Genomic DNA, 20980 nt, shown 5'->3' with positions numbered 1-20980 from the left:
AGCTTGCCCAAGAAGGCCAAAGTGGTGTTGCACGATGGGAAGGGGGAAAGGATGCTGTTTGGGATGTTTGTGGCCTCGCTTTCTGCCCTGCAACAACTCCAAAATCCCCAGCTCAACACCAGTAGGGCCAATACCCCAGTTGTCTATTAGTAATTTATTTACAACATGGTCTACAACAAGTCATACATACAAACAAACCCACCACCATCGACAATTTAATTATCAAAATTAAACTCCTATCCCCTTAAACAAAGAAAACATAACATAAAAATAAAAGACTTCCTTTATCCTGTACATGGCCTCCTTATTTAGTTCTTGTATACTGTTTCTTTAATATGTGATTATTACAATTTTTCCTAATTATGACTTTAAAAACCACAAAGTCTCCTGTAGAAATTAATCGAAACAAGTCCAGGTGTATATTCTGGGGCACTGTCTGGTAAAGTGTTCTCTGCATTTTCCCCATTCTTTTTGAAATTCTTATCTGGGTTGTCCCCTCATTGTCTCTGTTAAACTGGCCAATTCAGTATACAGTGGTACCTCAGGTTAAGAACTTAATTTGTTCTGGAGGTCCGTTCTTAACCTGAAACTGTTCTTAACCTGAGGTACCACTTTAGCTAATGGGGCCTCTGGCTGCCGCCGTGCGATTTCTGTTCTCATCCTGAGGTAAAGTTCTTAACGCGAGTTACTATTTCTGCGTTAGCGGAGTCTGTAACCCGAAGCGTCTGTAACCTGAAGCGTCTGTAACCTGAAGCGTCTGTAACCCGAGGTACCACTGTAATCTAATAATTTATCCTGCCATTCCTTTTTTGTTGGCACAAATTCTTCTTTCCAATTTCTGGCAATTAAGGTCCTCGCCGCGCCTGTGGCACAAAGGAATATTTTCCGATCTTCTTTTGCTATACCTGTGTCTGTTATTCCTAATAGGAAAGCTTCTGTATTTTCCACAAAGTTATATTTAAACATTTTTTAAAGTTCATCATATACTATATCCCAGAAGCTTTTGATTTTTTCACAGCTCCACCAGATATGTATAAGTGTCCCTTCTGCTTTACTGCCCCTCCAACACAGGTTTGCTTTTGTTTTATACATTTTAGCTACTTTGGCAGGTGTTAAGTACCATCTATAAAACATTTTGATTAAATTTTCCCAGTTTTCTAGTCTGATTGCCATACCCAGGAAGATGAAGAACCAGGGGGAAATTTGGTTAGTGGTTTTATTTCTTTTTTCCCCCACCACAAGATGCATTTAAAGTAAAGAGAAACATGGTACCTTGAGGATGCACTCTGCACATGCTCAAATGCATCATGCGCTAAGCAGCTACGTCTTATCAGAAGGAAAAGAGGCCCTGCACAAGCTTACAGGCACATTGTTGGTTTGCTTGTTTATAATCACAAAGAGGACAAGGCAACTTAGAAAAATGCAACTGTAGAGTTGGAAGCGACCCTGAGGATCATCTAGTCCAACCCCCTGCAATGCTGGAATGTGCAGCTGTCCCATACGAGCATCAAACCCGCAACCGTGGCGTTATCAGCGCCATGCTCCAACCAACTGAACGATCCACATTCCACATTCGCCAAGGCATTCAAGCTAAACAGCTGGAGTTCTGGAAACAGAAGACGGAAGCCTCATCAGATGATGGGAAGTCACTCTGAGCATGTGCAGACTGCATTCCCTTGGAGGATGACACATTTTGTATTTGAAAGCACAGTACTGGGAGGAGGAGAGGCAGGTCATCATTCTGTACTGATGCAGCCAAATTTCAAAGGGCAGCGCCGCCCAAAGGCAGCGTTTGCAGGAGCTCAAACAGCCCCAGGGGTCAGCAAACCTTTTCAGCAGGAGGCCGGTCCACTGTCCCTCAGACCTTGTGTGTGTGGGGGGGGTGGGCTATATTTTTTTTGGGGGGGTAAACAAATTCCTATGCCCCACAAATAACCCAGAGATGCATTTTAAATAAAAGGACACCTTCTATGCATGTAAAAACACCAGGCAGGCCCCACAAATAACCCAGAGATGCATTTTAAATAAAAGCACACATTCTACTCATGTAAAAACATGCTGATTCCTGGACCGTCCACAGGCCAGAGTTAGAAGGCGATTGGGCCGGATCCGGCCCCCGGGCCTTGGTTTGCCTACCCATGGCCCATATATTGGCCACGTCTTGTGTACCGATCTCCACTCCTCTCGATATTCATGCATTTCCTCAAAGCTTTGTGGCTCTGCTCAGACGGCTATCTCTGAAGGAGTTTTCTAATACTGTATATCTGAACTGGTGCTGACTGAGGGCTGGCCATTTTTCAGCTGGCCCTCACAACTTCTGCTTTTAACAGCAGCTTGATGTGCAGACACCGGTCGCTGATAATGTGCGTCTCCGCACTGTGAAAAGTTTCCCCCTGCTGAGTTCTGCACATCAAGGCGCTGTCAAGAGGCAGAATAACAAAGCCATGCATGGCTTTCTTTTCTGGTCAGTCGGTAGCCCTGCCAAATAACCACGCACCGTCCTCTATCTGCGGGACTGTTTGGTCCCTGTCTACTGCTAAAGAACCATCAGAAGCGAGAAAGCTGAGGACGTCTTTATGTTACCCGTCCACGGTTAGCAGCAGATTAAAGAGCAGATTGAGCAAACACATGGGTCACCGCATCACAGCAAAAGACTTATTTCTATTCAATTATAGTAATTATTACTAATAAAGTGTCTTCTGTACTTACGAATGAGCATGCTCAAATTTTCTGCTCATGCATCAAAGTGCCCATCCTAAATTGCAACCAGCCCCTACCTGCAAAACATCGTCTCAATTAAAGCCTTAGGCAGAAAGGCATTCATATCAGAAGGCGCAACTTCCCCCATCCTAGAGTCACAGTATGCTTCATTTTAAATGAAACCCCGGTGATGGGGCTTGATTGACTCAACGAATAGCTTTTTTTAAAAAAAGGCTGCTGCTTCTCCATTATACAGTCTACAAGACACTTTGCTGATCTATGAATGCTGCATAGCTGAGCAGGACTGTCGCCACCAATCCCCTCTGCTTTCAGAGCTCCCCCTTTCAAAAGCATGCAACCTGAGGAAGAGCCCTGTGTGACTCTAAAGCCTGCATCTAGCATGCTGAGATAGGGTCGCCACATTTCAAGAAGTAAAAATCCAGACACAAAAGTTATTTTGGTGAGGAAAATCACCCCAAAACTTGTTGAGCATTTTTGGGGAAATTGCCTCCCAAAGGCAAAGAGTGATACTCAAACACCTGGTTCTGTGGGCAAAACCCCAGACATTTTGCCAATTTTTCAACACACACACACCGACACGAATTCCGGATATAGGGAAACCCAAAGTGAAGCTATCTCTCCAGAATGGCTCCACCGTTTACAAGGCAGACATGACTGCTGCATGCATGCTGGTGTTATACTGATATTTCTCAGAGATAATATAGAAATTGTGAGAGACATGCCCAGGCAAACCCCTCTTGCACGCAGATCTAGGAAGCCTGGCCTGATCTGTGTTTGCCTCGTAAAGTCCAAAGACAAATTAACTGCTACACCAACTTTACTTGGGGATTGCTTCAATGATATAGAGACAAGAATCTATTTGCCAGACCTTTTGTCTATGTAGCCCAATGTTCTCCAACCTGGTGCCCACAAGATAGTGGTGGACCTTGCATTCACATCATCCTCTGACCAGTGTTCAAAATTAGCCAGGTGTCAAGCACATTTTGCACCTGGGTATCACCCACTTGCAACCAAGTGAAGATGCCCAGGTGCCAGGATGCCACCTGAAATCTCCACCATCTGGGCATCCTTAGATCACAATTGTTTTTACACACTAATAACCCATCCTGTAGAATTCTATCAGTTCTATTTTATCTGCACAATCAGAAAGAATTTCAGGAACCAAAATACCGTATTTTCCGGCGTATAAGACGACGGGGCGTATAAGACGACCCCCAACTTTTCCAGTTTGGGATATACTTGCCGTATAACACTACCCTTCTTCCAATGCACACCAAATAATAATAATTAAAAAAACCCAGTCTCTGGTCCGGCTCGGAAATCCGCTCCACTTCCCAGTGACCGGGGGCGCGCTTAATGCTGTTGTTGGTTCCCTGACTTTGTTGTGAGCCTTTCCTTTCCTTTTACTGCAGGGGCTGCTGGGGCTGAGGCAGTGGCCACGTGTCTAGTTGCTGGGGCAACGTGAGGCCGCCATTTTGGGCCACGTGGTCTACTACTGGGAGTGGTTAGGCTCATTCTGTTGCTGGTGATTGGGGGGGCTTCTGGGGCCAGTTTTCAAGCGTATTTCTGCTTCATCTAGAGAGCTTGGTGTCCTCTGATTTAATTTGCTGTCGTTCTGTCCTTTGGTGGGGAGTTGCTGCAGGAGCTGCTGCTGTAGCCGGCGTATAAGACGACCCCCGACTTTTGAGAAGATTTTCCTGGGTTAAAAAGTAGTCTTATATGCCAGAAAATACAGTACTTTTTCTGTGCAGCCTGAGCAGGAGCGGTGAACAATATTATAGTTAATTGTTGTCGCTTGTCTTCACGTCCCCCACACCACTGCCCTGTTGTGAAGAATATTCTCACGTTATGAATGATCCATGTCACCATTAAGAAAAAGATAGGCCAATATATATGTGGACCCTGGATCGAACACCTTTTCTCCTTTAAGTTCTCAAAGCTCTTAACCTAACTCAAGGTTGTCATCTGAGCTAGCCAGATGCTTAACTGAGAATTAATCAGTCAGTTAAAAAATAAGACTTTAGAACCATCTTAAAGGTAAAAAAGGCAAAGGACCCCATGGCAGTTAAGTCCAGTCAAAGGCGACTATGGGGTTGTGGCAATCATCTCGCTTTAGGCCGATGGAGCTGCCGTTTGTCCACAGACAGCTTTCTGGGTCATGTGGCCAGCATGACTAAACCTCTTCTGGTGCGACAGAACACCATGATGGATACCAAAGCGCATGGAAACTCCGTTTACCTTCCCGCCGCAGTGGTGCCTATTTATCTACTTGCGCTGGCGTGCTTTCGAACTGCTAGGTTGGCAAAAGCTGGGAAGGAGCAACGGGAGCTCACCCCGTTGCGGGGATTCAAACTGCTGACCTTCTGACTGGCAAGCCCAAGAGGCTCTGTGGTTTAGACCACAGCGCCACCCGCTGTCTTACCCGCTGTCTTACCCCAAAATGGCAACTGGACATTCCATTTTGGCGACTGTAACTTTGGTTTAAGAAGACATTTGGTGCCTGGCTTATATATCTGAGTTTCTAAAACTGTCCCTGACCACCAGCCATGCTGGCTGGAGCTGACAGGCCCTGGAGTCCAATGTCACGCAGAGGACACAGAGGTCACCTTGGGGAAAGCAGATCTAGCCTAGTATTGCTAGCTGCAGGGTTGAGGATCCCATAGCCCTCTAGTTTGAGTTGAACTTTGTCTCTCATCTGCCCCAATCGGCATGTTCAATAGTCGTTCAGAAACACACTTCTCCCTTTCACACTTTGCCGGTTGGCTGCAGAAAATGCTAATTTAACCCCCGTTTAGCTATGGCAAGCACTGTTGCTGCAGTGTGTGTGGAACGTGCCCCCTGTTGTATGTTTACAGATTTCCTTTGGCACCTTCCCCCCATGCAAACCTCGCCTAATAGAAAGAGCCTTCTCTTTTGTCCAAACATTCACAGTCTGCACAGACAAGTCAGCTTGTGATATAGAACACATGTAAACCCATGATATAAAAATACTTCTTAAAAATATTTGGGCCTTGGCAACGCCGAAGTGCCACAAGCAATCAAAGTATACCGAGGAAAACTACATGACGAATAAAAATAGTTTGACTATCCCCCGAAATCCGAATCAAAAGGAATATTGTGTGTGAAATAGAAAGAAATGTCATGAATCAAAAGATATGTCAGAACCGTACATTTCAGCCTCCCATCCTGTAACAGATCTTAAAATGGCTATACTGGAACAGCAAAACTGTATGAAACTACTGTATGAAGCTACTGTATGAAACTACTGCACTATAACTTGTCAAGCAGTTCAGTTCTGTCACTTGTGGATGGAATTGTGACAAAGGTTGCCTTTTGTTTGTTTTTAAATCACAAACTGCATGTGTCAATGGACATACCGATGCCAGAATACCTGTGTTATCAACAGCAACTGGCTTTTGTGAAGACCATTGATAATGACATAAATGTCACCTTCTGTCCTTTTCTGTATTTAATTTCCTTCAAACCTTACTCTGTACAACCCCCTTTCCTGCAACCACATACAGTGGTACCTTGGTTCTCAAACTTATTCTGTTCTGGAAGTCCGTTCCAAAACCAAAGCATTCCAAAACCAAGGCAGGCTTTCCCATAGAAAGTAAGGCAAAATGGATTAATCCGTTCCAGACTTTTAAAAACAACCCCCTAAAACAGCAATTTAACATGAATTTACTATCTAACGAGACCCTTGATCCATAAAATGAAAGCAATAAACGTACTGCAATCACACAATCAGTAGCCGAACTGCATTCCACACAGTCACAGTCACAAAAAAAGCCACAAAAATGCAAAATAAAAAGCAAATCAGACAGACTTCAGTGTACCACTCAAAACAGTTGTTTCGCACTCAAAAAGGACCACGTACGGTTTCCAAAAAAGTGTCACAAACCAGAACACTTACTTCTGGGTTTGCAGTGTTTGGGTTCCAAGTTGTTCAAGTACCAAGGCACTTGAGAACCAAGGTACCACTATACTTGCAAACAACTATAATCCTACCTGTATCTGATGAAATGGGCCACAGTCCACAAAGCTCATGCTATATTAAAACTTGTTAGGGTAATGTCCATTTGTAGTGTCTCACTTTGCACAAAAACAGACTTACGCTCCCAAAATCTGGTCTAAAGAGTTGGGGGCCACCCTTCACGATAGAATGGGGGGGTCACAAGGGGTTGATGAAGGGGAGGGGGATCAACTAGCGCAACGTTGGATCTCACCCTTAGTCTTTAAAGTGCCACCAGGTTCACCAGCCTGTTTTAGCTACAACCAATGACTATGGGTGGCGCTGTGGGTTAAACCACATAGCCTAGGACTTGCCGATCAGAAGGTCGGCGGTTCAAATCCCCGCAACGGGGTGAGCTCCCGTTGCTCGGTCCCTGCTCCTGCCAACCTAGCAGTTCGAAAGCACAAAGTGCAAGTAGATAAATAGGTACCGCTCTGGCGGGAAGGTAAACGGCGTTTCCGTGCGCTGCTCTGGTTTCGCCAGAAGCGGCTTAGTCATGCTGGCCACATGACCCGGAAGCTGTACGCCAGCTCCCTCAGCCAATAAAGCGAGATGAGCGCCGCAACCCCAGAGTCAGTCACAACTGAACCTAATGGTCAGGGGTCCCTTTACCTTAATGCCTATGGCAACAATAACACGGAGAACTTCGAAGCAGAACTTACATACAGTTCGTCGGAAAAAGAACTAAGCCCAACAGCGTTAGCAGACAAAAGACAATGCCATCCATGTTAAGAACGGGACAACTTTTTCTCTCTCAAACAGAAATCCTGCTCTCCCAAAGTCTTTGTCCTGTCTGAAGTTAAAAAATAAAATAAAGTAAAACCCCCACCCACTGGAGTCCAGTTAAGAGTCTTGTGTGAAACTGATAGAGGGAGAAATTTGCCAGCCAGGGATTCCAACACTGAAGAGCAGCCTGGAGCAAGACCGTGTTATTGATTTCATGTAAGCTGCTCCGGAGAGACTTTTTGGCTGGAGGGGAGAAAAGAAATAATGTTTCAAAGAAATAATTGAGAGAGGGGAGAGGATCCTCTTCTATTCTATGGGAGACCATGGTCTGAGGAAGGATAAATCTTCTGTAATTTTGACCATCAGAGAGTCTCCCATTGATTGGAGCGGTGGTTATAATGATGTTTGTCTGTACGTGTGAGATCTATCGATCGATCGATCGATCATCCATCTACCTAAATGCCCTGATCCAGTGATAGTATATGCACGAAGTCCTCTCATTCTCAGGGACTTCACTCCAAATGAATATGGTTATTTTTTTCACAGTGAGGATTCTACATACGGTATTTCTATTTAATACATTTTTTGGGGGGGGTGATCTTTACTGGGGAAACAACATAGGTGGGAAAGGTATAAACACCAGAGGCTACAGTGGTACCTCGAGTTACATACGCTTCAGGTTACATACGCTTCAGGTTACAGACTCCGCTAACCCAGAAATAGTACCTCGGGTTAAGAACTTTGCTTCAGGATGAGAACAGAAATCGTGCTCCGGCGGCGCACCAGCAGCAGGAGGCCCCATTAGCTAAAGTGGTGCTTCAGGTTAAGAACAGTTTCAGGTTAAGAACGGACCTCCGGAATGAATTAAGTTCTTAACCTGAGGTACCACAGTACTTTAAAGTTTAGCAAGCAACTCCCCCTCCCCTCCATTGCTGGACTCCTGCGGTGACTTCAAGGAAAGGCACTTTTCACATACAAATTATAACTGACTCATAAACTGGAAATGAAAATAAGGCTGCAAAGCTAAGCATGCTTCGTTCATTCCATCAAAACCAATGGGACTGGCTTCTGAGAAAAATAGGACTGGAATGAAATGCCATTATTTCTCTTTCAGAAATCGAATAAATAGGTGGGGCAAAACTTCTCCTGACTCTTCTGGAAATGCAAGTTCTATGCATATATATATATATATATATATATATATATATATATATATATGTGTGTGTGTGTGTGTGTGTGTGTGTGTGTGTGTGTATATATATATATATATATATATATGCCACTGAAGATAATACAGTGGTACCTCTGGTTACGTTATATATATATATATATATATATATATATATATATATGTGTGTGTGTGTGTGTGTGTGTGTGTGTATGCCACTGAAGAAAATACAGTGGTACCTCTGGTTACGTACTTAATTTGTTCCGGAGGTCCATTCTTAACCTGCACAAAACAGAATTCTGGTCTGGTGTCCGTCATGCACTTAGGAAATTTTCGACTCTGGGTGTCAGGATTCCCCCTCCTCAGATGGTAATGTTCCTAAATGACTTGTTTCATATGTGGTGGGAGGGGAGGAGGATGTCTCCTGCTCATTTTGCGGAGCGGAGCCCCGGACCACTACCCAGTTATTGGTTATTCTACATTTGTACCTTGGTTCTTGAACAGAATGCATTCCGGGAGTCCGTTCGACTTCCGGAACCGTTTGAAAACCAAGACGTGGCTTCTGATTGGACACAAGAGTGTCCTGCAGCCAATCGGAAGCCGTGCTGGACGTTTGGCTTCCAAAAATCGTTCGAAAGCTGGAACACTCACTTCCAGGTTTCGATCATTTGGGAGCCGAAACGTAGAAGTTCCAAGGCGTTTGGCAACCAAAGTACAACTGTGTTCTGTATTAAATATATGTACCTCACAGGGTGGTTTACAGTACCTTGCCTTGGTGATCCTACTGTTTGGTGCAGGCGATTTTAACAGAAACTTAAACACAGGTAACTGTGTGCTGCATCACGTCCTTATTTTGTTGAGTAATAATAATAATAATAATAATAATAATAATAATAGTAATAATAATAATGATCAATAGCCCAATCCATGGCACATTTCCCCTATCTGTGACCACAGCATGAACCAAACAGAATTCCTAATGTAATAAATGTTAAATCTTAAAGATTTAAAGAGAATTTATAAACCACACTTCTGGAAGTGTTTCGGCAACAGTGTCCCAAGTTCGTATTGTTTTCTCTCTGACACACTCCCTGCCTTTCTGCACATCTGCAACACTTATGCGTTAAGCAACAAAACTTAAATCAGGGGAAAGAAAGCAAGAGAAACAGAATTTTTAAAGTTGAAATTATTATTACGATTTTGCTACGAGGCTGTCTGGCTATTTCGGACAGCAGCAAAAGTCCCTGTCATTTTCCTGTATGCCTAGTCCATACTACAGGGAGAGGCTGGGGGCCTGTGAATGGAAATAGTCGACATTTCATGCACATTGGAATGTATCCTTGCATAGGCCATATTAGGCGACCCTTTTGCAATAAGTTTGCGGTATGCAACTCTGTGCATTGACACTCTGCGTGAACACACATTATTTCAACCAGATTTATCATGTCGCTAAAGTATGCCGATAACGGCTTTGAAAATAAGTTTGGGTTGCAGTCTGTAAGATGACTTGCGTGAAATAATTTAAGTCTGGGACATCATAAGATACAGATTTCCAGACCACTCTGGAACAGAGTGGCTTTAGCTTTGGTATATAAGTTGGATTTTTTAAAAAATCCAACTTATATATATTTTTATTTATTTATTTAAGTAAATTTCCCCGCTGCCTTTCAGTCCAGTGATGCCGAAGACCGGCAACTGAACAAGAACAAACCTATATCGCTGGGTCTGGACGAAAACATATATTAGCTAGCAATGTTTTCAATGTCATTCCAGCCTATTAACTTCTGAATAAATTCAGTGGGGCTCATTCCAAAGGAATAGCACAATCTTAACCATGTCTACTCGAGTCCTGTTGAATTTTTAGGGCGTTTACTTCAAGGCAAGAGGGCTAGAATTGAAGCCTAAATGCAGCTGACAGCATCTTGCCCTACAGAACTTGGTGGGAGTTTCCGAATAAAAATGCATAGAATTGGGCTTCACGCCTGCCGTTCTGTGGCAGTTTACTCAGAATCAAGTCCCATTGACTAAAGTGGGGGTTTTCTTCCAAGCATGTATCTGCCACATCCAGCTCCCAGGTATACGGCAATTTTTTACAAGCAATTTGGCATTCTTTATCTGAAAAAGGTAATGATATACAGTGGTACCTTGGGTTAAGTACTTAATTCATTCCAGAGGTCCATTCTTAACCTGAAACTGTTCTTAACCTGAAACACCACTTTAGCTAGTGGGACCTCCTGCTGCTGCCATGCTGCCAGAGCACAATTTCTGTTCTCATCCTGAAGCAAAGTTTTTAACCCGAGGTACTATTTCTGGGTTAGCGGAGTCTGTAACCTGAAGCGTATGTAACCAGAGGTGCCACTGTAATGGCAAGTTATACTGTAAAAGGTTTGTATCTTAGAAGAAGTTACTTGAAACAAACAGCTGCAAAAAAATGGAGCTCTTTGGAAGCCCAAAGAAACAGCGTAGAAATTGTATCCAAGTCAGCTTTTGAACCTGTTATCTGAAGAAGTGTGTCTGCACAAGAAAGCTTATACAGTGGTACCTCAGGTTAAGTACTTAATTTGTTCTGGAGGTCCGTTCTTAACCTGAAACTGTTCTTAACCTGAAGCACCACTTTAGCTGATGGGGCCTCCTGCTGCTGCTGCACCGCCGGAGTCCGATTTCTGTTCTCATCCTGAAGCAAAGTTCTTAACCTGAAGCCATATTTCTTGGTTAGCGGAGTGTGTAACCTGAAGCATACGTAACCTGAAGCGTATGTAACCTGAGGTACCACTGTACCAAGAACAAACTTAGTTGGTCTCTAAGGTGCTACTGAACAATTTTTTTATATATTTCGACTGTGTCAGACCAACAATGGCTGCCTACCTGAACCTAGAGCTTTTGAATCGTTTGGCATGATTTCGTTACAAGAACGTTAAATTCCAGCCTGTGGATCAAAAACTGGCACCTTGATCCTAAAGGCGAAGTGTCACTTGGAAATAAATTGCTGTGATTTCAATGGCCTAGTCTTCCAAACGTGTCCACTTAAGGTCACATTGATGGTCTCTTAATTAAAGAGGGCGTTCTGTAGGTTTATGGCTCTTTGGCTCGAACTCTGCCTTATGGTGGGGGGCAGAAGATGGGACACTCTTAATATCATATCCCAAGCTCCCAATGGGTTTTTAAAAGCCTTTGCAAACTAACTTGTTCATATTATTTATTATTTACATTTATAAACCGTTTCCTAGCAAATAATAATAATAACAACAATAAATGGCTCTCTTGAACTGTGTAGGACTTGAAAAAATATATATTTACCCAAAGATATGTGGGACTACAATAGATTAACAGCTGCACACACACGGTAAGCAAAGGCCAAACAGGAGGAAAAGCTGGGGAAACATTAATTTTGTTTTATTCATGAATTGGGGTGTGGATGAATTCATAACGCACCAGATTAAATCTAATTAGCAAAGGCTGGCTACAAATTTCATCCGTTGCGTAATCTGAACATGCAAGTTCAGATCTGGGGGAATTGGGCCAGGATTTTTCCCCATTGCTCATAAAGATATAGGAGAAAATGAAAAATCATCAAGATTGTTTTAGACTAAATCTGCAGGAAATTGAAATATTTAACTGAAGAGGCGGGTGGGGTGAGGGAATACTCCCAGGCTGAGGAAATTTATTTATTTATCAATCTATCTACCTGTTTATGTAGAAAAGAGCAAGCTATAACGTAAGTTACATGTCATGGGACTTTGGAGAAGTATACCATAATGACCACATTAGTTATGGTAAGAATAATTAATTGTGCTGATTTAGAGCTTTTGCTTCAGGGTTTAAATTCGGAGAGAGGCTTTTAAATGCTACTGTCGTACGCACAATTACTTATTCCCTACTGAACTCAGAGAGGCTTACTTCTGCGTAACACACATAGACTCCGCTTTTCCCTTTCCTCCCTAGCAATGAAGTGTTGCCTGTAACTTCATTTCAGCGAAAAGATTTTCCAAATTGCACCAGATACACAAACATACCTAAATGAAACAGCCACCATCATTATGAATACAGGCCGCATATTTTAAAAAAGTCGTCTTTATGTTCTTAATAGAAATGATAAAAGACAACCTTAAAAAAAGAAGACAATCTTTAAAATAAGCAATTTAACTTTTTTAGGTTTTTCGTTTTAGAAATACTTACGTTATATGTATGTAAGCAAAAAGATATTCATTGTCGCAGGCAGTATATAAAGTTACGATGGCCTAATTTTTCTGGGCGTAAAAGTGCAGATCATCAGCTGATTTGTGCTTTTAAGCCAAAAGAACTATATGGAGGCAACATGTGCAGTAATTAATCTCTATTTTCATATATATATATATGGAGAAGAATTTCTTTAAAAGAGAGAGTAAAAAAGCATAGGTAAAGAGATGAAGGCCTTAAACCAGATTTGATTAGCATGACTTGCAAATTGAGGAGACATAAATATCTTTCCTCGTGGGCCTGCGAAATCAGTTTCAGCGGAAAACAACGTCGAACTTTCAATTGACAGCGACACTCTGTTGGTACTGTACTTAATATTTTAAATAGCAAATTACAGGGCAAAAAACAAGTCTGGTCTCTGACCAAGTTTAATTTAATATATTTTTAAAAACGTTTTAAGTGTAACCTCTGAAATGTTGGCATCTGTTCTTATACTTTCTTTGATTTCAATGTTGGTTTGGAACCGGTCACTACAGCTACGGCCATTTGCTAAAACTAGAGTCAAAAACGAAGCGCAGTGGAAACCCACTGACCATCAGACAGCTTAGCTTTCTCACTCAAACCAAAGTGCTCTCAAAAGTGCTCCACGGTGGCTGGATCGTTTCCTTGGTCAATATGCCCTGCCCCAAACCGTGTTAGGGTGGTTGGAGAAGAAACACCCGCCAAGCTATTGCCAGCTTTGGGAGATCTCGTTTGGGGATCTGCGTTTGCAAAGAGGCATTAGATCACACCCCCCCCCCGCACACCTCTCACCCCGGCCTGTAATATTGGGAACCTCCGCACGTTTAAAACTTTCAGCCGCTGAGGGAAGAGGACCTCAGGTTGGCAGCACAAAAGGGCGCAGACTTGGGAGCCGAGGAATGGGACTTTGTAGGCCAGTTGAAGGCAGAAACTTCTCATCTCGCCCGCAAAGACCCAGCCCCAAACTCCCCATTTCACCCGCCGCTCGATCGTTCACACGTGACGCACCTTCAGGAGGGCTTGGGACATGTTTGTTCTTTTTTTTTTTAATGATTGAAAGATAGTCAAGCCAGAAAAACAAACAGACCCAACTCCAGATATTTCTGGAGAACTTGAGTCAAACTCCAGCCGCGCGCCACTCACTGATGTTATGGGGGTCAACTCTGTTTTCGTTTCGGTTTGTTTCAAACGCGTGTTAATTTTTAACTAGCTAGCTCCCTGTTTAGGAAACGCGTTCGGGGCGAAATTGAATTGGCACGGGCAGCTCTCCAAAGCAGAGCACTCTTGCGACAGAGTCCGAGAGGGGCGTGTGTTGGTGTCCTTTTAATTCTGAAAGGAGGACCCGCGTCCGCGGCGGGTTCGCCGAGCACGCCCTGAGCATTCCGACGAGACACCGGTCCTCGATCGCGGCTCCTCACGCCCCGGTCGTCGGAACGTGCGCACGCTTGATCGCCCAACCCTTCGCAAGGGACCCGGTCTCCCTAATCCCCGTCTGCAGCGAAGAAACGGACCGACGGGGCGGTGACAGCGACCGCCTAGTCTCGAAGCGCACGCAGCTGAAAAGTTGACACGCGCACGCAAAACACGCTGGCGGAGTTGCTCTCTTGTCCCTCCACCCCAGCCCTCGCCGCTTACCTTAGGTCCGGGGGTGGTGGAAGCAAACCCAAGTGGATCTCCTGGCCGTCAATAGCATGGCCTTCCAGATCTTCTCGAAACTGTGAAGCGGACCCAGGAAGGAACTAAGGGAGGGAGGTGCAGGGAGGGCGGAGGTTCGCCACTTGGGCTAAAAAAACACACAACAGCAGCAAAACCCCAACACCCAGAGCCCATTCCTTCCAAAGACACGCATGCCACATTTCCCACACGTGAAGAAGAGGGCAAGGGAGGAAGAAGCGGGTTGGCGCGTCCAGACGTGGTTTCACGACGCAGGAGCGCAATTCCAAGCGCCAGCAGAAAGGGAAGGCAGCGAGGCGATCACGTCCAGGAAAGAGGCGTCTGGATCGGTGCAGTAGATCTAAGAGCTCTCTCTCTCTCCCGCGCCTCCCCATTCCGATGTCGCCCGTGCGCGAGTCCAAGTTGGAAGCAAGTATCCCTCGAAAGTTTCCGCGGCGCAAAAAGAGCCCCACGTGTTCGATGACACATGCAGAGAAGCCCGAGCTGCAGCTGGGCTGGGCTGGGCAGGGCTGGGCGACGGCAGCAGCGACAGCAGCAAATCCAGCAGCAGCAGCAGCGACGGCAGCCGCCCAGGAGGAAGGAGGATCGCGGCGTGCCTGGCCTGCCTCCGCCCGCTCCTTCTGGTGCCTGTTTAAGGAAGCGCCCTCGGGTCCCCACCCCCTGCAGGGAGCCCGCTCCGATGGTGCAATTCCGCCGGGCACATTTGCAAAGGGGAGCCAGCCGCCCGCCCGCCCGCCATCCAAAAGAAGGGAGCGCCTCTTTGCGCTCACGCCCTGCGCTCCGCGAGACGCACGGCTGGGTCCTCGCCAGGAATCCGGCAGGACCGTCGCGTCGGAATGCCGCGCTCCCAAGGGCGGAATCTTGACACCACCTTCGTGTTTCCAGTATTCCCCGCTCGCTCGCTCTCGCCTCTCGCCCGCCCCCCTTTGAATGCTGCCATCTGAGCATTCAAGAGCAGGGTGATTCTCTCTCCACACACCCTCCCCACCCGCGCTTTGGTCGCAAGAAAGGGGAGAGGTTGCCTCCTAGTGGTTATAGCTGCGGAGATCTAGGGTTCTCCTCGGAATCGCGTGCCCCGCCCTCTGAGCAGCAGCAAAGTCGATCTATATCGTGCGATTGATTGATTCATGCACCATGTTTTTAAAGCACAGACAATCACGGGAACCGGAGTGCAATATGACACTTCCTCCCCCCTTTTGTTTATGGCGTGCACAAAGGTTGTGTGAATGCATGCCCAGAGCCTGCATATATTACTGCATTCTAACCTGGGGAGGAAACAGCAAAGACCTGATGAAGAGAGCGCAGCAGAGGTTATATTTTCTGAGAATCCTCCGGAAAAACAATCTCTCAAAGGACCTGTTGATGGCATTTTACCATTGTACTGTGGAGAGTGTATTAATTTATGGTATCTGTGTGTGGTTTGGGAGCTGCACGGCCAGGGAAAATACCAATGCTGTCCAGGGTTGTAAAGACTGCAGAGAGAATAATTGGGTGCACTCTTCCCACCTTGGATCAAATCTATGCTGCCAGGTGCCATAAGAAAGCGGCAGAGATAGCGCAGGATAGTGCGCACCCTGGAAATGATCTCTTTCAGCTTCTTCCTTCTGGAAGAAGGTACAGGGTTATAAAGACTAGGACTAGCCGCCTGAGAAACAGTTTCTACCCAAATGCAATTTTGGTTTTAAACGCAGTACAGTGGTACCTCGGGTTACATATGCTTCAGGTTACATACGCTTCAGGTTACAGATTCTGCTAACCCAGAAATAGTACCTCGGGTAAAGAACTTTGCTTCAGGATGAGAACAGAAATCATGCTCTGGCGGTGTGGCAGCAGCAGGAGGCCCCATTAGTTAAAGTGGTACTTGAAGTTAAGAACAATTTCAGGTTAAGAACGGACCTCCGGAACGAATTAAGTACTTAACCCGAGGTACCACTGTATAAGGAGTCTCTATAGGAGTATATTGTGTTTTAAAATGGGGTTTTTAGGGGTTTTTAACATCTTATGTAGATTTTTCAATGTCATTGTTCTGTATGGGAGAATGACAATAAAGATATCATATCGTATCTTCAAAAAGAAGGCGGACTCACGTGGCAGAGTCTTATTCATCTGGGATTTTGATCGTCAATCAAGCCAACCCAGAATTCATTTATTTTCAATGACCCCCTCTCTCCATATAAACCATCCCAGACTCTGCCTTCATCATCTGAAGCCCTTCTTTGTGTGCCTCCTCGGCGTGTGGTCCAGAGGGTGGCAACATGGGAATGGGCCTTCTCTGTAGTGGCTCCCCATTTGTTGCATTTATTACTTGCCTTTCAGCAGCAAGGTCCCACAGAGTGTTACAATGCATAATTCAATATTAAAAAAATTAATAAAGCAGATTGCAATCATAGAATAGGGTGGCCCCTGAAAACGCACATCTCAGGTGTCAACGACCAGGGTCAAGAGGTGTGTTCCAGTTTGTGGGAACCAGTGACGCTGTGGTCTAAACCACTGAGCCTCTTGGGCTTGCTGATCTGCAGGTCGGCGGTTCGAATCCCCATGACGGGGTGAGCTCCCATTACTCTGTCCCAGCTCCTGCCAACCTAGCAGTTCGAAAGCACACCAGTGCAAGTAGATAAATAGGTACTACTGTGGCGGGAAGGTAAATGGCATTTTCGTGTGCTCTGGCACTTGTCATAGTGTTCTGTTGTGCCAGAAGCAGTTTAGTCATGCTGGCCACATGACTGGGAAAGTTGTCTGTGGACAAACACAGGCTCCCTCGGCCTGAAAAGTGCGATGAGCGCCGCAACCCCATAGTCGCCTTTGACTGGACTAAACCATCCAGGGGTCCTTTACACACACACCCCCCCCACTTTTTTTACCTTGGTGCCAGTTGCTTTAATTCTTGCAGTTGTTTTCCATTGATTCCTTCCATTTTCACTGTTGGCCACCTTAAACTGGGGACAGCTCCAATCCGATTAGAAACTAGAAACTGATTTGAAGTCAGTGCTCAGTGGAACCAGTCTGGGAATGCTTTCATCTATTAAAATGCTAATACAAGCAGATGTGATTGCCTAGCCTTGAAATGGAAATAGGGTTTAAAATGACCACTGGACACATCTATCCACTTTTTTTTTGTCACTGCCCCTCCTCTCCAACTCAAAGTGTTTCAGATAGATTTCAGCAGCTATACATAGATGAGCCACCAATTTACATAAGAATATTAGAATGATAGAATCACAGAGTTGGAAGGGACCCTGACGATCATCTAGTCCAACCCCCTGCAATGTAAGAATATGCAACTGGATCAAACTTGCGGCCTTGGTATTATCAGCACCATGCTCTGACCAACTGGGCTGTCCAGCAGGTACAAATTAACATGGTTTGATTCTATTCAGTTGGACCTGAATTGAGACAATGGTTTGCTCTTCCTCATTGTGTGTGTCTGTGTGTGTGTGTGTGTGTGAGAGAGAGAGAGAGAGAGAGATCTGCTGATTGAAGGGACAACACTTCATGCATCTGATATGTTGTTGTTGTTGTTTAGTCGTTTAGTCGTGTCCGACTCTTCGTGACCCCATGGACCAGAGCACGCCAGGCACTTCTGTCTTCCACTGCCTCCTGCAGTTTGGTCAAACTCATGCTGGTAGCTTTGAGAACACCATCTAACCATCTCATCCTCTGTCATCCCCTTCTCGTTGTGCCCGCCATCTTTCCCAACATCAGGGTCTTTTCCAGGGAGTCTTCTCTTCTCATGAGGTGGCCAAAGTATTGGAGTCTCAGCTTCAGGATCTGTCCTTCCAGTGAGCACTCAGGGCTGATTTCCTTCAGAATGGATAGGTTTGATCTTCTTGCAGTCCATGGGACTCTCAAGAGTCTCCTCCAGCACCATAATTCAAAAGCATCAATTCTTCGGCGATCAGCCTTCTTTATGGTCCAGCTCTCACTTCCATACATCACTACTGGGAAAACCATAGCTTTTACTATACGGACCTTTGTTGGCAAGGTTGGCAGTTGCGATCACTGGAGAAAGGGGAGCATGGAGAAGGTGATGATAGACAGGATTAATTGCACATTCACTTCAGATGCAATCACAACCACAGCAAGTTGTGACACATCTTCACTGTCACGTCTCTAAAAATAAAACCAAAAAGATGTCATTCGTGCCAAATTGACAGTCCAAAGGCTAACGCATGAGCAACTTGCTTGACACCCAGGGGCAGGGAACAATGGATTAGCCGGCTACTGAAAATAGCAGCTTGACAGGTGTGGACGGGGAACACACCTAAGCCCAGGAATCTGACGACGGGAGGCTCTGGTTAGATCTTCAACAGGAACTCCTTTCCCATCCAGACATCAATTCAGTGTCAAAAGTGGGTTGGCTTGCATGAGTCTGCGGCTGAAATGAGTTTGCAGCAAGGGAAAGGAGCCCTGTCTCTTATCTGCATCTTTCGATTTTGCAAGATACTGCAAGCCCATCCCTGATATCCACATCATGGGGCAAAGAGAGGTGTGCAAGTCAAGCTGGAAGCCTCTCTGAGCTAAATAGTATATTTAGGGCTTTTTTTCAGCCGGAACTCGCCAGCAGCAGCTGCTGTGGCAGACGTCCTCAGGGCTCAAACTTCCGCCTGGAGCACGGCCACCTGAGTGTGTAGAATCTGGAGCACCATGGGGACGTCTGCTGCCCAAGTACCACCCATTTGAACCCGGGTCAGGACGTAGAGCTTTGGCCACGCCAAACTGTCCCAATCTGGGGAAGGAGAGTCCACAACCTCCCAAGGGAGACCGTTCCACTGTCAAACAGCTCTTACTGTCAGAAAGTTTTTCCTGATTTTTAGTTGGAACAGACCTGAGACCTTAGGGCAAAGGATAGGCAACAAACAAATTAACTAACAACAACAACAATTATTATTTATTATTTATACCCCGCCCATCTGGCTGGGTTTCCCCAGCCACACTGGACGGCTCCCAACAGAATATTAAAAACACGATAAAAAGTCAAACATTAAAAACTTCCTTAAACAGGGCTGCTTTCAGATGTCTTCTAAAAGTCAGATAGTTGTTTATTTCCTTGACATCGGATGGGAGGACGTTCCACAGGGCGGGCGCCACCACCGAGAAGGCCCTCTGCCTGGTTCCCTGTAACCTCACTTCTCAGTGACATAGCTGTCAACCTTCCCCTTTTTTGCGGGAAATTCCCTTATTCCAGCACCGTTTCTCGCTGCTTCCCGCTGCTATTCTGGATTGTTAGATATGACGTAGACTGTCCCCGGGACAGGTGAGGCTGCTGATCCCTTATTTTCGAGGTTGCTGATCCCTTATTTTCAAATCTGAAAGTTGACAGCTATTCACAGTGAGGGAACCGCCAGAAGGCCCTCAGAGCTGGACCTCAGTGTCTGGGGTGGACGATGGGAGTGGAGACGCTCCTTCAAGTATAACAAACATGTCTACTCAATAAGGTGAGTCTTACTGAATTATGTGGGTAAGCTACCAGGATATGTGGGTTTAGGATTGCAACCTAACTCCACTTACCTGGGAGTAATGCCCAGCAGGACTTTTTTCTGAGCAGATATCCTTAGGATTCTGGAACGAACAAACTAACTAACACAAGTGGGGGGAGGGGGAGTCCCTGGTGTATTTCATTCTGCCCCACTGTGAAGATATAGGTCTCTCATCCTGAGCTGTGGTTATTCACAGCGATTGCTTCGAAGAACAGACACGCTCAGCCAGATGCTCTTACAATTGACACATTGGCCATGGTTGACGCGGTTCTGTGTGCTGTTGAAATTATTATAGCTTGAGCAACAATTTACATATACAAATAACGCTGCACAGACGTGAACAGCTGTTGGTGGGGAAATGCCCTTTATCCCATGGTAATCCCACATCCTGGAGATTAACTCAACATGCTCATGTTATTCACACTCAAATTTTCTCCGTTGGGGATTTGGAGCCTGTGACATCTTTTCCCTGTCGTTATTAGCTTCAGTCTCCAAAATAAGCCCTGCGCATTTTATATATTTGGTAATTTGAAAGCGTGACATTGTTAAGTGCTTGGGCAATGAAAGGGGGTTTAAGTCAATAAGACTTTAATGAGAAATGTACCCAGATTTAGGAGGTGAAAGTCTGCACGCATTTGCCAAAAGATTTGTATAACAGATCTGGGTATCTGTTGACATATTATGAGAAAGGACTAGTGGCTTGAAGGATTTATCAAGCTCTGTCTCATATGCAAAGCAATGCAAAGCCCTTCCCCAGTTCATCACCATCCCTCTGTGAATCAAAGCCATCCCCATTTTGCAGATACTAGCTTCTGACTTGGCTACTCCAGTGGGTTGCAGCTGAGAAAAGAGATGAATTGGGGGACTTATCCACAACAGAGCAAAGGGTGGTTTTGTGTGGCTTCTCTGTTCATGTCCACATGACTCTCCCCCATCCCAGTATTGTCCTAGATCTTTCTCCCTTTAAATGTGGGTTTAAAAAAAAAATCTTTGAACAGTCCA

The 20980-nt window shown here is 45.2% G+C and overlaps 1 protein-coding gene across 1 annotated transcript in view; it reads right to left on the bottom strand.

The window, feature by feature from the left end:
* Positions 1-20235, bottom strand: part of LOC128409655 (uncharacterized) — a 52887-nt gene extending 32652 nt beyond the window's left edge. Inside the window, exons 1-3 of the mRNA XM_053380219.1 lie at positions 20218-20235; positions 20010-20060; positions 14463-15526 (exon numbers count right to left, since the gene is read on the bottom strand). Of these exons, the coding sequence (XP_053236194.1) occupies positions 14567-15526; positions 20010-20060; positions 20218-20235 (1029 nt within the window). The 3' untranslated portion in view covers positions 14463-14566. The remainder of the gene's footprint in view (positions 1-14462; positions 15527-20009; positions 20061-20217) is intronic.
* Positions 20236-20980: the final 745 nt, after the last annotated feature.

This window comes from Podarcis raffonei, chromosome 2 (assembly GCF_027172205.1).
Source record: "Podarcis raffonei isolate rPodRaf1 chromosome 2, rPodRaf1.pri, whole genome shotgun sequence".
Classification (NCBI taxonomy): Eukaryota; Metazoa; Chordata; class Lepidosauria; order Squamata; family Lacertidae; genus Podarcis; species Podarcis raffonei.
Note: the sequence above shows the minus strand (reverse complement) of the source record. Positions and strands in the feature narration are given on the sequence as shown.